The 15,921-nt window shown below is 45.7% G+C and overlaps 1 protein-coding gene and 1 non-coding gene across 9 annotated transcripts in view; both read left to right on the top strand.

Moving 5' to 3' along the window:
- Positions 1 to 15,921, top strand: part of ODF2 (outer dense fiber of sperm tails 2) — a 37,466-nt gene that overhangs the window by 7,459 nt on the left and 14,086 nt on the right. For all 8 annotated transcript variants that reach the window (XM_045563290.1, XM_045563288.1, XM_045563287.1 and 5 more), the window contains 8 exons: positions 3,015 to 3,185; positions 4,406 to 4,566; positions 5,448 to 5,577; positions 6,232 to 6,363; positions 13,651 to 13,722; positions 14,821 to 14,892; positions 15,000 to 15,116; positions 15,735 to 15,920. In XM_045563290.1, the coding sequence (XP_045419246.1) occupies positions 3,015 to 3,185; positions 4,406 to 4,566; positions 5,448 to 5,577; positions 6,232 to 6,363; positions 13,651 to 13,722; positions 14,821 to 14,892; positions 15,000 to 15,116; positions 15,735 to 15,920 (1,041 nt within the window). The remainder of the gene's footprint in view (positions 1 to 3,014; positions 3,186 to 4,405; positions 4,567 to 5,447; positions 5,578 to 6,231; positions 6,364 to 13,650; positions 13,723 to 14,820; positions 14,893 to 14,999; positions 15,117 to 15,734; position 15,921) is intronic.
- On the top strand, positions 516 to 622 carry LOC123646735. The gene has a single exon (XR_006737996.1). It is a non-coding gene; the product is annotated as a U6 spliceosomal RNA (small nuclear RNA).

The raw sequence follows: 15,921 nt of genomic DNA, 5'->3' as shown, positions 1-15,921 counted from the left end.
GCACACTGAGACTTCATCTCTATTAAACAAAAGACAAAAAACTTTTTGTTGAAAACTACAGGGAAGTACGCACATCAGAAGTGTATTGCTTGATGAGTTTTTACAAGCTGAGTGCACCTGTGTAACCATCACTCAGCTACCTGGAAGCTGCCCTCTGGCCTGTTCCTGTCACTGCCTCCTTGTCACAGGGAGTAACCAGTGTCCTGGTACATTTATGGTCACACTTTCTCCTGTGCATGTTTTTTTTTTTTTTTTTTTTAAATATACAGTCATACTCGCTTAATGATGGGGATATGTTTTGAGAAATGTGTCATTAGGCGATTCATCTTTGTGCAAATATCATAGAGTATACTTACACACACCTGGGTGGTATATCCTCCTACACACCTAGACTATATGGTGTCGTGTGTCACTCCTAGGCTACAAACCGATACAGCATGTTACTGTCCTGAATACTGTAGGCAGCTGTAACACAATGGTAAGTGTGTATCTAAACATACCCAAACATGAAAAAAGTGCTCGCTTCAACAGCACATATACTAATGTTGGAACAGTACAGAGAAGATTAGCATGGCTCCTGGGCAAGAATTACACACAAATTCATGAAGTGTTCCATATTTAAAAAAAAAGACATGGAGAAGGTACAGGAAAAATACAGTATTACAATCTTATGGGACCACTGTTGTGTACGTGGTCCATTGTTAACCAAAACATCGTTATGTGGTATGTGACTGTAATTGTAATCGTACTGTCTATATATTTTCCTATTTTCTTCCTTTTAAATATTAAAAATAACTTTTTAAAAATAAAAGCAAGATATAGTCATTGTGAAAAATTAGAAAATCCAAATCAGCACAAGGAAAAAAGTAAAAAAACACCTCTGATCCTGCCCCCTTGAGAAGACCCATGGAAATTCTAGGTGGGAAGCCTTCCTGATCTTTTTGTTTGTTTGGTTTTGTTTTAGTTCCTGATCTTTTCTTATGAATAGACTCATTCTTTTTGTTTCAGTAAGAATGGGATCTATTTTGTTTATCATCTCATAACACTCTTTTGTTTAACATATTTTGACTATATTTACATTGCACATTATTTTCTTAAGGAAGTATTCCATGGCATATACATTTGTACCTTATGTATTCAACCAGTACTATCTTGTCATACATTTAGCTATATGCTTGCCTTGGATTTAAGTATTGATTCATGTACTTAGATATGCTTAATAAATCTCCAGAAGTAGAATTGCTGGGACAAAGACCATGCCTTGGCTGGGCGCGGTGGCTCACGCCTGTAATCCTAGCACTCTGGGAGGCCGAGGCGGGTGGATCGCCTGAGGTCAGGAGTTCGAGACTAGCCTGAGCAAGAGTGAGACCCCGTCTCTACTAAAAATAGAAAGAAATTATCTGGCCAACTAAAATATATATAGAAAAAATTAGCCGGGCATGGTGGCGCATGCCTGTAGTCCCAGCTACTCGGGAGGCTGAGGCAGTAGGATTGCTTGAGCCCAGGAGTTTGAGGTTGCTGTGAGCTAGGCTGATGCCATGGCACTCACTCTAGCCCAGGCAACAAAGCAAGACTCTACCTCAAAAAAAAAAAAAAAACAAAGACCATGCCTTTTCTTAATTGGACCCTCTGAGTCCTGCTTGTTCAGTGTATCATTCACGTCCTTAGTGAACACTTCTTTTTATTCCTGGTGGCCATCACCTTCCCCTGGAAATTGGCACAGAATCTTAGCCACCTCCATTTAAGAAAAGCAAGGAACTGTATAAGTTATAAGAAATAACAATTACTGTATCAGAATAAACCTATAGAATATCAAAAACCCATGGAAAACCTGGCCCCCAGATTATATCTTTCTGGGGTCTTTAAGCAAAGTGTTATACAGCTTTGCATAAACTTTTCTGAGGCATACATGCATTTAAAAAAATTTTTTTTTGCCTTTTTTTTTTTTTTTGAGACAGAGTCTCGCTCTATTGCCCGGGCTAGAGTGCCACGGTGTTGGCCTAGCTCACAGCAACCTCAAACTCCTGGGCTCAAGTAATCCTTCTGCCTCAGCCTCCCTAGTAGCTGGGACTATAGGCGTGTGCCACCATGCCCGGCTAATTTTTTTCTATATATATTTTTAGCTGTCCAGATCATTTCTTTCTATTTTTAGTAGAGACAGGGTCTCGCTCTTGCTCAGGCTGGTCTTGAACTCCTGACCTCGAGCGATCCTTCCGGCTCAGCCTCCCAGAGTGCTAGGATTACAGGCGTGAGCCACCATGCCCGGCCTAAAAATGTATTTTTTATACTGATATATTTTAAAAAGTATTTTGCAGACATCACACCATATGTATTTCTAGTATTTTCTGTGTAATCAAAATAACAATGATTAATCTTAAGAACTTCATTTCTTAATATCATATATCTGGTCTGGTCAATTTTCAAAAATTTACCCACTTGTTCCTATAATACCTTTTTTTTTTTTTTTTTACTGTAGAATGGCCTTTATTGGTTGTAACAAGAAATATAAGAGGAGGGGATAGGACAGCTCCCACTCCTGGGGTGGCGTCTGTAGTCTCTGCTGCTGCCCTCCGAAAAGCCTATAGTACCTTTTTCAGCAGATTCATCTACCCTTGTAACTAATCCACTATCATGCATTCATGTTCATTTAAAAGACTTTTGACATGTTTCATTTCTATGGTAGGTATATAAGAACATCTATTCCCTAAATTTGTGCCAACTTTGGGTATTACTATTTGTGCCAGTTTGTTATATTCTTTATTTTAAACTTAACATTATAACTCAAGCTTTTTATTTCAATGCTAGGATTCTTCAAAAATATTATTTAAACATGGGGTAGGTAATGTTCCACTGGGGGGTTCAGAGTGTTGTTCTTCCCGGGGTTCCTGTGGTTAGCTGGGTTAGCTTTTCCTGCCTAATCAGTAACTCAACCTCCAGTGGACGAGCCACGGTGGCCGACCTCACACTTGGGGTTTTGCCTTATGAGTACATGTGTTTCCTCTTCCCTCCATCAGAATCCACCTCATTGCCTGGAGATCACGCCACCATCTTCAGAAAAGCTGGTCTCAGTGATGCGGTTAAGTGACCTCTCTACAGAAGATGATGACTCGGGTCACTGCAAAATGAACCGTTATGATAAGAAGATTGACAGTCTAATGAACGCAGTTGGTTGTCTCAAGTCGGAGGTGAGGGGACTGGGACAGCTGGTAACCCAGGCTGGGTGGGAGCGCCCGGGAGGATCCTCTGTCTGGTCCCTCTGCCTACCTCTCTGTAGGCCTCCGCCCTCCTCAGCAAGGTTCCCCAGGACTTCAGATGCCCCCGCCAGGGGAGGTAGCTGGGGTAGCCTGGGACCACCACACTGACAAGGGCCCTCGCTATCAAGCACTCAACTGTCCTGGTGTTCTGCATAGAGGGCCTGATTTGGCTTTTTACTGTAGCAGATGAATCTGGTGGTATTGTTGTCTCCATCATATGAATGAAGTAACTGGGAAACTTGGGCCTGTGCTTTCCATTTTATAAAAAAGTTTGACAGAAACAAAGCCCCAAAGACACAAAGTAAGTTTGCCCTCAGAGCTGAGTGCGGTGGCTCACACCTGCAATCCTAGCACTCTGGGAGGCTCAGACAGGAGGATTGCTTGGGCTCGGGAGTTCTAGACCAACCTGAGCAAGAGTGAGACCTCATCTCTGCTAAAAATAGAAAAGTTGACCAGGTGTTGTGGCTTGTGCCTGTAGTCCCAGCTACTTGGAAGGCTGAGGTAGGAGGATCACTTCAGCCCAGGAGTCTGAGGCTGCAGTGAGCTATGATGATGCCACTGTATTCTAGGCAGGGCGACAGAGTGAAACTTTGTCTGAAAAAAAAAAAAAAAAAAAAGTAAGTTTGTCCTCAGTTGCTGAGCTGTGTCTTAGGGTGAGATGTGGCAATGAAATTGGAAACAGAATCTGGAAGTTCAAGGTCCCCAATGAGGAAGTTGGCAGAGCTGGCTTTAAAATCCAGGTCTTGACTGCTAACATGATGTGTGTCTTTAATCCTCCACCCTGTACTCAGGGTCTGGGGACCCTCCTGGAGAACCCAGGGCTGGCTGCCTGGCAACAAGCCCTCCGTCCCCATAGCCCACAGTGCAGGGATAGCTCTTCTCCTAGGTGTGCCAGCCGAACCATGGCGTGCAACCTGGTCCACCCCCAGCCAGCAAGTCATGCAGGCTCTCTGTACTCAGTTTCCTCATCCACAAAATGAGGAGAGAAACAGCGCCTCCTTTGTGACGATTAAGCCCGTAAGGACCCGACACCGGGCCTGTGTAGCTCTCAGTTGGAGGGGCCCTTACGTTTGTCCACAGCACTGGGCCCAGCAATGTGGCATAGAGGAAGCACCTCCCCTAGTGGCCCCTGTCTGTGTGCCTTTGCGCAGGTTAAGATGCAGAAGGGTGAGCGCCAGATGGCCAAAAAGTTCCTGGAGGAGCGGAAGGAGGAGCTGGAGGAGGTGGCCCAGGAACTGGCCGAGACCGAGCATGAGAACACAGTGCTGAGGCACAACATTGAGCGCATCAAGGAGGAGAAGGACTTCACCATGTAAGGCGGCGCCCACCCTGCCCCCACCGAGTTCCTTCCTGCCCCACCGCCCCAAGCCCCAAGCCCAGAGGCAGCAGGCACGGGCACTGGCCCGTTGTCCTGGAGCCTGTTCATGACACTCACAGTTAATTACCTGACTGCACTCATGATTCCTACTGTGAGGGAAAAGAAGGACCCCACGGAGTGCGACAGGGTGGGGGGGGTGGCGTGCGGGGGCTGTATTCAGGGAACTACTGGAAGAAGTGACATTTAAGGGGAGTTCTGCAGGCTGGCTAAGAGTTGGGCAGGTGGGTGTTGGGAAAGAAAGGCGCTACCTGGTGGGAACATCTCTGGGAAGGCCCCGAGGTGGGGCAGCGAGGGCACCTGACAAATGGAAAGCAGGCCGGAGCAGGTGGGCAGAAGGAAGCCTGCAGGGAGGCTGGCGGGGGGCCAGCTCTCAGCAGCCACTTTGAGGCATTTGCACTGAGGGCACTGGGGAGCCATGGAGAGGTTGTAAAAGCAGGGGAGTGACGTGACCAGACTCGGCTCCAGTGTGGAGAGCAGATGGAAGGGCTCAAAAGCGGATCTCAAAAGGGTGGTTAGGAAGCTGTGGCAGTGGGGGAGAGGCAGAGGTGACAATGGTGGTTGTTGGAGAGACAAGCAGGGCCATAGGTGGCATAATGTCACCTGGTGTGGAGGCCCTGGTCTGGTGCCGAGACAATGTGACTTCTGGCCCCGGTCCTTCCAGAAGGCCACTTGGGCCAGAAGGGCCATTTCTGCCCCCTCCCCCACTGTTCCCTGCCAAGAGGTGAGCCTTGCAGGGCATTATGAGGCAAGCCTCGGAGCTCTGGGCATGCCAGGGGCCTGGCAGGGCTCACAGAGCCCTATCATTCTGGCCCCAGCCTTCAGAAGAAACACCTACAGCAGGAGAAGGAGTGCCTCATGTCCAAGCTGGTAGAGGCTGAAATGGATGGAGCTGCTGCTGCCAAGCAAGTCATGGCCTTGAAGGATACCATCGGGAAGCTGAAAACAGTAGGTGGCAGGCAGAACCACCCAGCCCCGGGACTGGGCTCAGAGAGCAGGCAGCTGCAGGCTCGGGTGGGGTCTTTACGCAGTCATCAGGCAGACTTTATGACATCTCTAGGCTGGGGGAGGGCACGTTGACCTCCTAGGCCCCCACCTACTCTCACTTCTTGGTACTTGACCCTTGAAGCTGACCTCTGGTGGCCAGGGCCTCTGAGGAGACCACATCATGGGTGGCCTGGGATCACAGTGAGTCAAGGCATGTGGTTGATTTCTGCAAGTATCAACCACCAGGTGTCCTCATCCTCTCTTGCCTCCTTCCAGGAAGCCTAACTGCACTCACGCGGGTGAGTCTGCCCGCTCCTTTCTCTGCCTCTTGACCTTGGCAGGCTCAGCTCCTGCCCTGCCTTCCAGACCCACCTCCTCCAGGAAGCCTGCCCCTGACCACCATGGCCCTGGAAAAGCCTGGCTCTTCTTGCCTGGGCTTCCTGGCACCAGCACCTCTTGGGTCCCACATGGCGCCTGCCCCTTCCCTTCTCCCCCTGCATTTTTTTTTTTCCAGCTCATTATGGGGCTACAAAAGTTCAGGTTATATATATTGCCCATACCCCCCCCATTGCCCTGACCCCCTGCATTTTGTAAGACTGCCTGCTTGTCTTCCAGGAGAAACAAATGACCTGCACGGACATCAACACCCTAACGAGGCAGAAGGAACTTCTCCTGCAGAAGCTGAGCACATTTGAGGAGACCAACCGCACCCTCCGAGACCTGCTGAGGGAACAGCACTGTAAAGAGGTGAGCTCCTGGCCCGGCAGCACCCGTGGGCTCCCAGACTCAGCTCCACTCCTCTAGCACTGTGTGTGTCTTCTCCAAGCCTCAGTCTCTTTCTCTGAAGGAAAAAGTACTTATTGGTACCTGACTTAGAGAGATTTAGTGAAAGCATTCACATAAAGGGCACCGTCTTATTTGTTGTAGAAGCTGGGCCAGGCAACACAGGAAAGACCTTGAAAGTCAGAAGGGCCGTGGGGAGTCGGGGAGGATTCAGCCCATTGCAGGGGTGTCGGGCAAAGAAGGGCGGGTACTAGACCTGAGTTTGTTTTTTTTTTTTAAGACAGAGTCTTACTCTAGAGTGCTGTGGAGTCAGCCTAGCTCACAGCAACCTCAACCTCCTGGGCTCAAGCGATCCTCCTGCCTCAGCCTCCGGAGTAGCTGGGACTACAGGCATGCGCCACCATGCCCAGCTAATTTTTTTCTATGTATATTTTTAGTTGTCCAGATAATTTCTTTGTATTTTTAGTAGAGACGGGGTCTCGGACTTGCTCAGGCTGGTGTCCAACTCCTGAGCGCAAGCGATCCTCCTGCCTCAGCTTCCCAGAGTGCTAGGATTATAGGTGTGAGCCACCACGCCCAGCCCACACCTGAGTTTTCTGTTAGATATAAGAATGACTAATGGCTGGTGGACACAAATTGTATGGTATCACTTTATTTTCTTAAAAGATATTCTTTGAGGCTGGGCGCAGTGGCTCACGCCTGTAATCCTAGCCCTCTGGGAGGCCGAGGCGGGTGGATTGCTTGAGGTCAGGAGTTTGAGACCAGCCTGAGCGAGACCCCGTCTCTACTAAAAATAGAAATAAATTATCTGGACAACTAAAAGTATATATAGAAAAAAAAAATTAGCCGGGCATGGTGGCACATGCCTGTAGTCCCAGATACCTGGGAGGCTGAGGCAGTAGGATCGCTTGGGCCTGGGAGTTTGAGGTTGCTGTGAGCTAGGCTGACGCCACGACACTCACTCTAGCCCGGGCAACAAAGTGAGACTCTGTCTCAAAAAAAAAAAAAAAAGATATTCTTTGAAACATGTGTTAGCAGATACAGTTGGCTCTCTATATCTGTGGGTTCTGCATTCATGAATTGAACCAACTGTGGATTGAAAATATTTGGAAAAATAATTGTATCTGTACTGAACATGTATGGATTTTTTTTCTTGATATTAATATTATTCCTTAAACAATACAATATAATAACTATATAACATATACATTATATTAGGTATTATAAATAATCTAGAGATGATTTAAAATATGTGAGAAAGCTGGGCATAGTGGCCTATGCTTGTAATCCTAGCACTTTGGGAGGCTGAGGCAGGAGGATCACTTGACCCCAGGAGTTCAAGACCAGCCTGGGCAACATAGTGAGACCTTATCTCTACAAAAAATTTTTTTTAAAAAGTTAGCCCTTCGTGGTGGCACATGCCTATAGTCCCAGGTACTCAGGAGGCTGAGGCAGGAGGATCACTCGAGCCCAGGAATTTGAGGTTGCAGTGAGCTATGACAGTATTGCACTCTAGCCTGGGCAACAGAGTAAGACCTTAGCTCAAAAAAACCCCAAAAAACAAACAAAAAGTACATGAGAGGATATATGCAAATATTACACCATTTTATATCAGGGATTTAAGCATCTGTCATCTATGAATTTTAGTATATGCAGAAGGTCTTGGAACCAAGCACCTACGATATCAAGGGCAACTGTATTTTTTTTTCTTTTTGAATTTTTAAAAAATTGTATATATTTATGGTACAACTTTTTTTTTTTTTTTGGTAAGAGTCAGAGTTTTGGCTAGGCACAGTGGCTCATGCCTGTAATCCTAGCACTTTGGGAGGCCAAGATGGGAGGATCACTTGAGGTCAGGAGTTTGAGACAAGCTTGAGCAAGCAAGAACACCACACCGTCTCTACTAAACAATGGAAAAATTGGCCAGGCATGGGTGGTGTGTGTCTGTAGTCCTAGCTACTCAGGAAGCTGAGGCAGGAGGCTTGCTCGAGACCAGTAGTTTGAGGTTGCAGTGAGCTCTGATGATGCCACTGTACTCTAACCCAGGTGACAGAGAGAGAGAAAGACTGTCTCAAAGGAAAAAACGATCCAGGGTCCCACAGTGTCACCTAGGCTAGAGTATAGTGATACAATCATAGCTCACTGTAACCTTGAACTCCTGGGCTCAGGAGATCCTCTTGCCTCAGCCTCCCTAGTAGGTAGGAGTACAGGTGCATACCACCGTACCTGGCTAATTTTTTTTAGAGATGGGGTCTTGCCATGTTTCCCAGGCTGGTCTCAAACTCCTGGCCTCAAGGGATCCTCCCACCTCGGCCTCCCAAAGTGCTAGGATCACAGGCATGAGCTACCTCACCAGGCCCAACAAGATGTTTTGAAATATTGTATGTTATAGAATGGCTAAATCAAGCTAATTCAAGGTAACATATCAATCAAGGTAACATATTCATTACCTCACATAGTTATGTATTTGTGGTAGGAACACTTAAAATCTTTCTTAGCAATTTTCAAATGTAGAATACATTAATTGTAGTCATCATGTTGAGCAATAGATCTTTTGAACTTATTCCTCCTGTGTAACTGACATTTTATATGCTTTGACCACGGACATCTCCCCAGTCCCCTCCTTTGCCCCCACTCTCCCTGCTAGCCCCTGGCAACCACTATTCTACTCTCTGTTTCTATGAGTTCAACTTCTTTAGAGTCCACGTGTAAATGCGATCACGTGGTATTTGTCTTTCTGTGCCTGGCTTATTTCACTTAATATAATGTCCTCCAGGTTTATCCATGTTGTCACAAGTGATGGGATTTCTTAATTTTAAAGGCTGAAGAGCATTCTATTGTGTACATATACTACATTTTCTTTATCCATTTATCTGTTGATGGACACTTAGGTTGATTCCATATCTTGGCTATTGTGAATAGCGGTGTGTTAGCAAATATTTCAGAGAAGACTGACAGTATAAACATTTGTCTTCCTGCTCAAAGCAAAGCAATACTACCGGTCTCCAAATGCCAGTGCTGATGAAATGATGACATTGTTCTTAGTTTAGCATTCTTTTTTTTTAACATGGTCAACTTTTCCTGTTTTTATTTTTAAACATTAATATATAAAATAAATAATATAAAGTGGTATAATCACTGCCCAGCTTTCAAAATAAAACCTTGCCTGAAACTTAAAAGTTTCTCAGCTGGGCGTGGTGGCTCACACCTACAATCCTAGCACTCTGGGAGGCTAAGGCAGGAGGATCGCTTGAGCTCAAGAGTTCCAGCCCAGGCCTGAGCAAGAGCAAAACCCCATCTCTATTAAAAATAGAAAAAATTAGCTAGGTGTGGTGGCACGTGCTTGTAGTCCCAGCTACTTGGGAGGCTGAGGCAGGAGGATTGCTTGAGCCCAGGAGTTAGAGGTTGCTGTGAGCTAGGCTAATGCCATGGCACTCTACCCAGGGTGATAGAGTCAGATTCTGTCTAAAAAAAAAAAAAAAAAAAAAAAAAAACTTTTAAAAAGAAAAAAAACGTTTCTCTAAAAAAAGAAGAAAAAATTAAAAAGTAAAATAAACTTTGTCCACGTAGTTAAATCTCTTTTGTGTCTCCTTTTATGATAATCTTATCTACCTCTCCTGAGAGGGAACCCTTATCTTGAATTTGATAGGTTTTTTTTGTTTTTATTCCTGGTCAAGTGAAGCAGTCGGAGTGGAGAAGGAACAAAGGAATCTGTAAATGGGAATTTGATAGTTTTTAATCACTTATGTGTGTGTATATATATCCGTAAGCAACATACATATTGTTCAACATATTTTTAAACTTTACGTAAATGGTATTTTTCCATATATGTTCTTCTGAGTTTGCTTTATTCACTCAACAATATTTTTATGAGATCATTTTTATCTTTAAGGCCTAAGGTAATGAATTTTCATTGCTATGTTCCATTTTACACTATGCCACTATTTATTCTTCTGTTGATGGACACATATATTTTTAGTTGTTTATTATCATAAGCAATGTTACTTTAAGCATTCGTGGACACTATCCTGGTGTACTTAAGAGTTTCTAGAATATATTTCTATCAATTTTAATAGTTATCGCCAAATTATTCTCTAAAATAGTTATACCTCTTTGATTTCTGGCTGGGAGATCTCGGGGAGGTAGTTTTTACCTCTCAGGGCTTCAGTTTTCCCAGCTGTAAAATGGGAATAGCATCTTGCACATGAAATTGTATGAGAATTAGAGATGATATATAGACAAGGGGCTCGCATGCTGCCTGGCACATATTAGGTGCTTGGAAAATAGTGGGCGCTGCTGCTGTTTATGCTGGAACTGGTGCCTTCGGAAAACCTCTTAGTCTACCCAGTGTTTCTCCTTTTTTGTGTCTTAGTTTCTATCACCCTGGAACCCCATCTCCAGTTGGAGATGAAGGTTAGCTAATTAGAATTCCCACCCAGTACGGGTGTTTCCTGCTCAGTCCAGGCTCATCGCGGGGCCTGTCTGGCGCTCAGGGCTGCACCCGCACCTCAGTGCTCACTGGGGAGCACCCAGTGTGGTGGAGAACTGCTCTGGCTCTGGAGTCCGAGTCAGCTTCGGGGCCCAGCCCTGCCATTTCTGGCTGTGTGACCTCAGCCAGTTTGCCTCCACGTCTCCCAGCCTCCCTTTCCTTATCTGTAAAATAGGGGTGGTGATGGCACAGCTTTTCGAGGAGGGGTGTTGGGTGAGTTTGCACACACAGGTTGGCAGAAGAGTTAGCAACAGTTTTAGCGCCTACCGGAGGCCTGGAGGGCAGTGAGAGCAGCTTTGGTGTCTGGGCCCCTGGCCAAGCCTTTCTGTCCCCATGTTCATTGCCTCTTGTTGCTGGAGAAACCACAGTGCTGTCTTCTGCCAGTTTCTAGGTCCCCAGGGAGCTTTGGGAACTAGGGAGCCCTTTTCTCTGGGCTTGTGAAGGGGGCCTGTGGGACTGAGGGGGGCAAGGGAGGGGGGGTGAGGGTGCCACTGAACTTTACACTGAAAAATAGTTAAAATGGCAAGTTTTACCACAATTTTTAAAAATTAAGAATATAGAAAAAGCCATTTAATTATATAATTTATTTTTCCAGCTTTATTGAGGTATAATTCTAAGGCATTGAATGTGAGGATTAGATATACATTGTTAAGTGATTACCACAAGCTAATTAACATATCTGTCACCTTATACAGTTATCTTTTTTTTTATGGTGAGAACACTTAAAGATCTCTTAGCAGGGCCGAGGGCATGGTGGCTCATGCCTATAATCCTAGCACTCTGGGAGGCTGAGGAGGGATGATCACTTGAGCTTGGGGTTCAAGATCAGCCCGAGCAAGAGTGAGACCCCATCTCTACTGAAAATAGAAAACTTAGCCAGGCACACTGGTGTGCACCTATAGTCCCAGCTACTGGTGAGGTTGAGGTAGGAGGATCGCTTGAGCCCAGGAGTTTGAGGTTGCAGTGAGATACGGTGATGCCACTGTACTCTAGCCTGGGCAACAGAGTGAGACCCTGTCTCAAAAAATAAGAAAAGAAAAAGAAAAAAAGATCTCTTAGCAGGCAGGGCATGATAGCTCGTGCTTATAATCCACTTTTGGAAGCCAAGGTGGGAGGATTGCTTGAGGCCAGGTGTTCGAGACCAGCCTGAGAAACAATGAGATCCTGTTTCTACAAAAATTAAAAAAATTAGCTGGGCGTGGTGGTGCATGTCTATATTCTCAACTACTTGGGAGGCTGAGGCAGGAGGATGGCTTGAGATCTGAGTTTAATGTTGCAGTGAGCTATGATGATGGCACTACACTCTAGCCTAGGTGATAGAGCAAGACCCTGTGTCTCAAAAAAAAAAATCTCTTAGCAAATTTCATGTATATAATAATATATCTCATTAACTATAGTCACCGTGGCATCCACTTTGTTTTTTTTTTTTGAGACAATGTCTTGGTCTGTCACCCAAGCTGGAGTGCAGTGGTGCCATCATAGCTCACTGCAGCCTCGAACTCCTGGGCTCAAGTGATCTTCCTGCCTCACATCCAGAGCAGCTAGGATGAGAGGCATGCATCACCACACTGGCTAATTTAAAAAAAAAATTTCTGGCTGGGCGCGGTGGCTCACGCCTGTAATCCTAGCACTCTGGGAGGCCAAGGCGGGAGGATCGCTTGAACTCAGGAGTTCGATACCAGCCTGAGCAAGAGTGAGACCCCGTCGTTACTAAAATTAGAAAGAAATTATCTGGACAACTAAAAATATATATAGAAAAAAATTAGCCAGGCATGGTGGCGCATGCCTGTAGTCCCAGCTACTTGGTAGGCTGAGGCAGGAGGATCACTTGAGCCCAGGAGCTTGAGGTTGCTGTGAGCTAGGCTGATGCCATGGCCCTCTAGCCCAGGCAACAGAGCAAGGCTCTGTCTCAAAAAAAAAAAAAAAAAAAAAAAAATTTCTTTTAGAGATGAAGTTTCACTGTGTTGCCCAGGCTGGTCTCAAACTCCTGCGCTCAAGTAATCCTTTTGGCTTGGCCTCCCAAAGTGCTGGGATTACAGATGTGATCCACCATGCCTGGCCTTAAGCTACATATTTTAAATGGGAGAATTGTATGGTATCTGAATTTATATCTCAATAAAGCTATTTTTAAAAAAATCAAGTAATACATAAATATAGTATGATGCCATTTTTGTAAAATTATGCATTAATCCCTTCTCACTCCCCGCACCCCAAAGAATGATGATATTTCTCTAGGTATATTATAAATGTACAGAAAAAGGATGAGAAGGACACTTACCAAACTAATATCAGTAGGGTCAAGTTTGGAGGTAGGTGCAAGAGGGGTTTTAGCCTTGTTGGTATTCACTATTTTATAATGAGAATGTATTCCATTATTACTTCTAAAATTAGAAATAGAGATTTTTTTTTTTTTTTTTTTTTTTGAGACAGAGTCTCGCTTTGTTGCCCAGGCTAGAATGAGTGCCGTGGCGTCAGCCTAGCTCACAGCAACCTCAAACTCCTGGGCTTAAGCGATCCTACTGCCTCAGCCTCCCGAGTAGCTGGGACTACAGGCATGCGCCACTATGCCCAGTTAATTTTTTCTATATAGATTTTTAGTTGGCCATATAATTTCTTTCTATTTTTAGTAGAGACGGGGTCTCGCTGTTGCTCAGGCTGGTCTCGAACAGAAATAGAGATTTTGGAAAGGAAAAAGAAGGAATAGGATATAGACATCTGGATTTATTGCTTAATGACTTGCTTTACCTTTGCTTCCCTTGAAGGATTCTGAAAGACTAATGGAGCAACAAGGAGTATTACTGAAACGGCTGGCGGAGGCAGACTCAGAGAAAGCGGTAACCAAAGCACCCCTGCCTGCTTTAGGGGGTACAGGCAGCATCGGGGCAGGAGGGCTGGAACATTTCTCTGAGTCTTAGGTTCATGATCTGTAAAACGGATGGATGTCGCTGTCTTGCTGGTTTCAGTAGGCTTGTCTAGTTGATCATTTGAGAGCTTGAGGCTCAAAGCTGGTCACCACCATGAGGGACGGTGATGATGATGAATTTATAATCATCAGGGCCTGTTAGATCTGTATTTCCTTATTTGTATTATGGATTCAAAGCCATCAAAAAGCACACACCTTTTGACTCAACAATTCTAATTCTAGGAACCTCCCAAAGCAAAATGTTCCAAAGTCTACTGCATGGAACCCCAAGTTCCTCATGATGTTAATGGGTACAAGAAACAGGAGGGGGAGGGGGTGGTGTTCCATGGGCAAATGAATTTGGGAAACTATTGGCTGGCCTAAACAAAAAGTTTCACTTAACTGCTAGACTTTTTGGAGCCTTTGATGGACTAATGCCCTTATAAGACAGGAAAAGAAGGTGGAGGCCCAGTTTCCCAAGGTTTGGCCTTTGGTTCCTGGCCAAACGTTGCTGGGGAAAATGCCCACCTGAGGAAGGGGTGAAGATTTGGCAATAATGGTGATAATGCCTAAACCTGCATTCCCCGCTCAAGAGGCCTTGTTAAATTATGATACATCAGTAAATTGAAATATTAAGCAGCTGTTTTAAAAGAAGTAGAAGATCTAATCACAATGTGGTAAACATGAGATTATAGGTTGTGGGACAAAACATGCATATGGCTTTTAATGTGTATTAACAGTGGTTATTTCTAGGTGGGGGGTTATGAAGCTTTTTAGAGTTTCTGTGTATGTTCTTTAATGTCCTCTTCAATTAACATTATTTTTTTAAAAATTACAAAATAAATACATCTTCATTGTTTTTAAAAAAATTTTAATACATATGTTAGGTGCTTCCCACCAGGGTCTCTGTAACATGGCCCAATGTATTTGTCATCTTGGGTCCCAGGGGCCAGGCACTCCCAAGTCTCTCTCCTCCCTGGGCCGGGTCTCTGCCCTTCCCAGGGGTGGATGACAGTGTGTTTTCTCTCAGCGCCTGCTGTTGCTGCTGCAAGACAAGGACAAGGAGGTGGAAGAGCTTCTCCAGGAAATACAATGTGAGAAGGTACTGTCCCCAGAAATTGTGCCTTTTAATGAGCCAGTAGAGCATATTGGGTAAGCAGAGAACTGGGTTCAAATCCTGACTCTGTCACTTTCTCTGTCTTTCCAAAGGCTCAAGCAAAGACAGCATCTGAGCTTTCTAAGTCCATGGAATCCATGCGTGGGCATTTGCAGGCACAACTTCGATGCAAAGAGGCCGAGAACAGTCGCCTGTGCATGCAGATCAAGGTACCTGCTGGCCCCACAAGTGGAGAAGGAGGAGGCAGGGGCCTGACAATCCAAATTTGGTGGCTTGGCCCAGGGTAACACACTCAGGGTCTGTGCCCTGAAGGTTTATGGGGTAGCTGCTGCCAAAATACTCAGGCCTCAGAGAGACACTGGGGACAGTAGCAAGGGCAGTGGACAGAGAGCTTGGAGGTGTTGGGTCTTGATCCCTACAATGATGGGGTTGGGCGCCCTCAGTTCACCTAACTACCCACGGGGAAGGGATGGTCTCACATGTTCCTTACATCTGTGAGCCCAGGGGTCCTCTGAGGTCACAGCTCTCCGGAGTGACTAAGGAAATATCTCTCACCACAAGGCTGGGAGTTCAGGGAAGGATTCCAGAGGAGTTGTCCTAATATCAAGACCAGGGCTGAGAGCTCCAGGGAGGCGCCATGGGGAACTGGAAGGGGCTGTGTCTCTGGTCCAAGTTAGGGGAGCCTTGAGTTCGCACACAGCTGATGACCTGTTTTCTGTCTCTCTCATTCCCTCTTTGCGCTTGTGCCCTTTCCTCCCTCTCTCCCCTTTACCCTCTGCCTTTCTTGTCTCATTCTTTCCTCTTCCTCTCTCCTTTCCCCCTCCCAGAACCTGGAGCGCAGTGGGAACCAGCACAAGGCGGAAGTGGAGGCCATCATGGAGCAGTTGAAGGAGTTGAAGCAAAAGGGAGACCGAGACAAGGAGAACTTGAAGAAGGCCATCCGAGCCCAGAAGGAGCGAGCCGAGAAGAGCGAGGAGTACGCTGAGCAGCTGCATGTGCAACTTGCCGACAAGG

This window comes from Lemur catta, chromosome 10 (genome assembly GCF_020740605.2).
Source record: "Lemur catta isolate mLemCat1 chromosome 10, mLemCat1.pri, whole genome shotgun sequence".
Classification (NCBI taxonomy): Eukaryota; Metazoa; Chordata; class Mammalia; order Primates; family Lemuridae; genus Lemur; species Lemur catta.
Note: the sequence above shows the minus strand (reverse complement) of the source record. Positions and strands in the feature narration are given on the sequence as shown.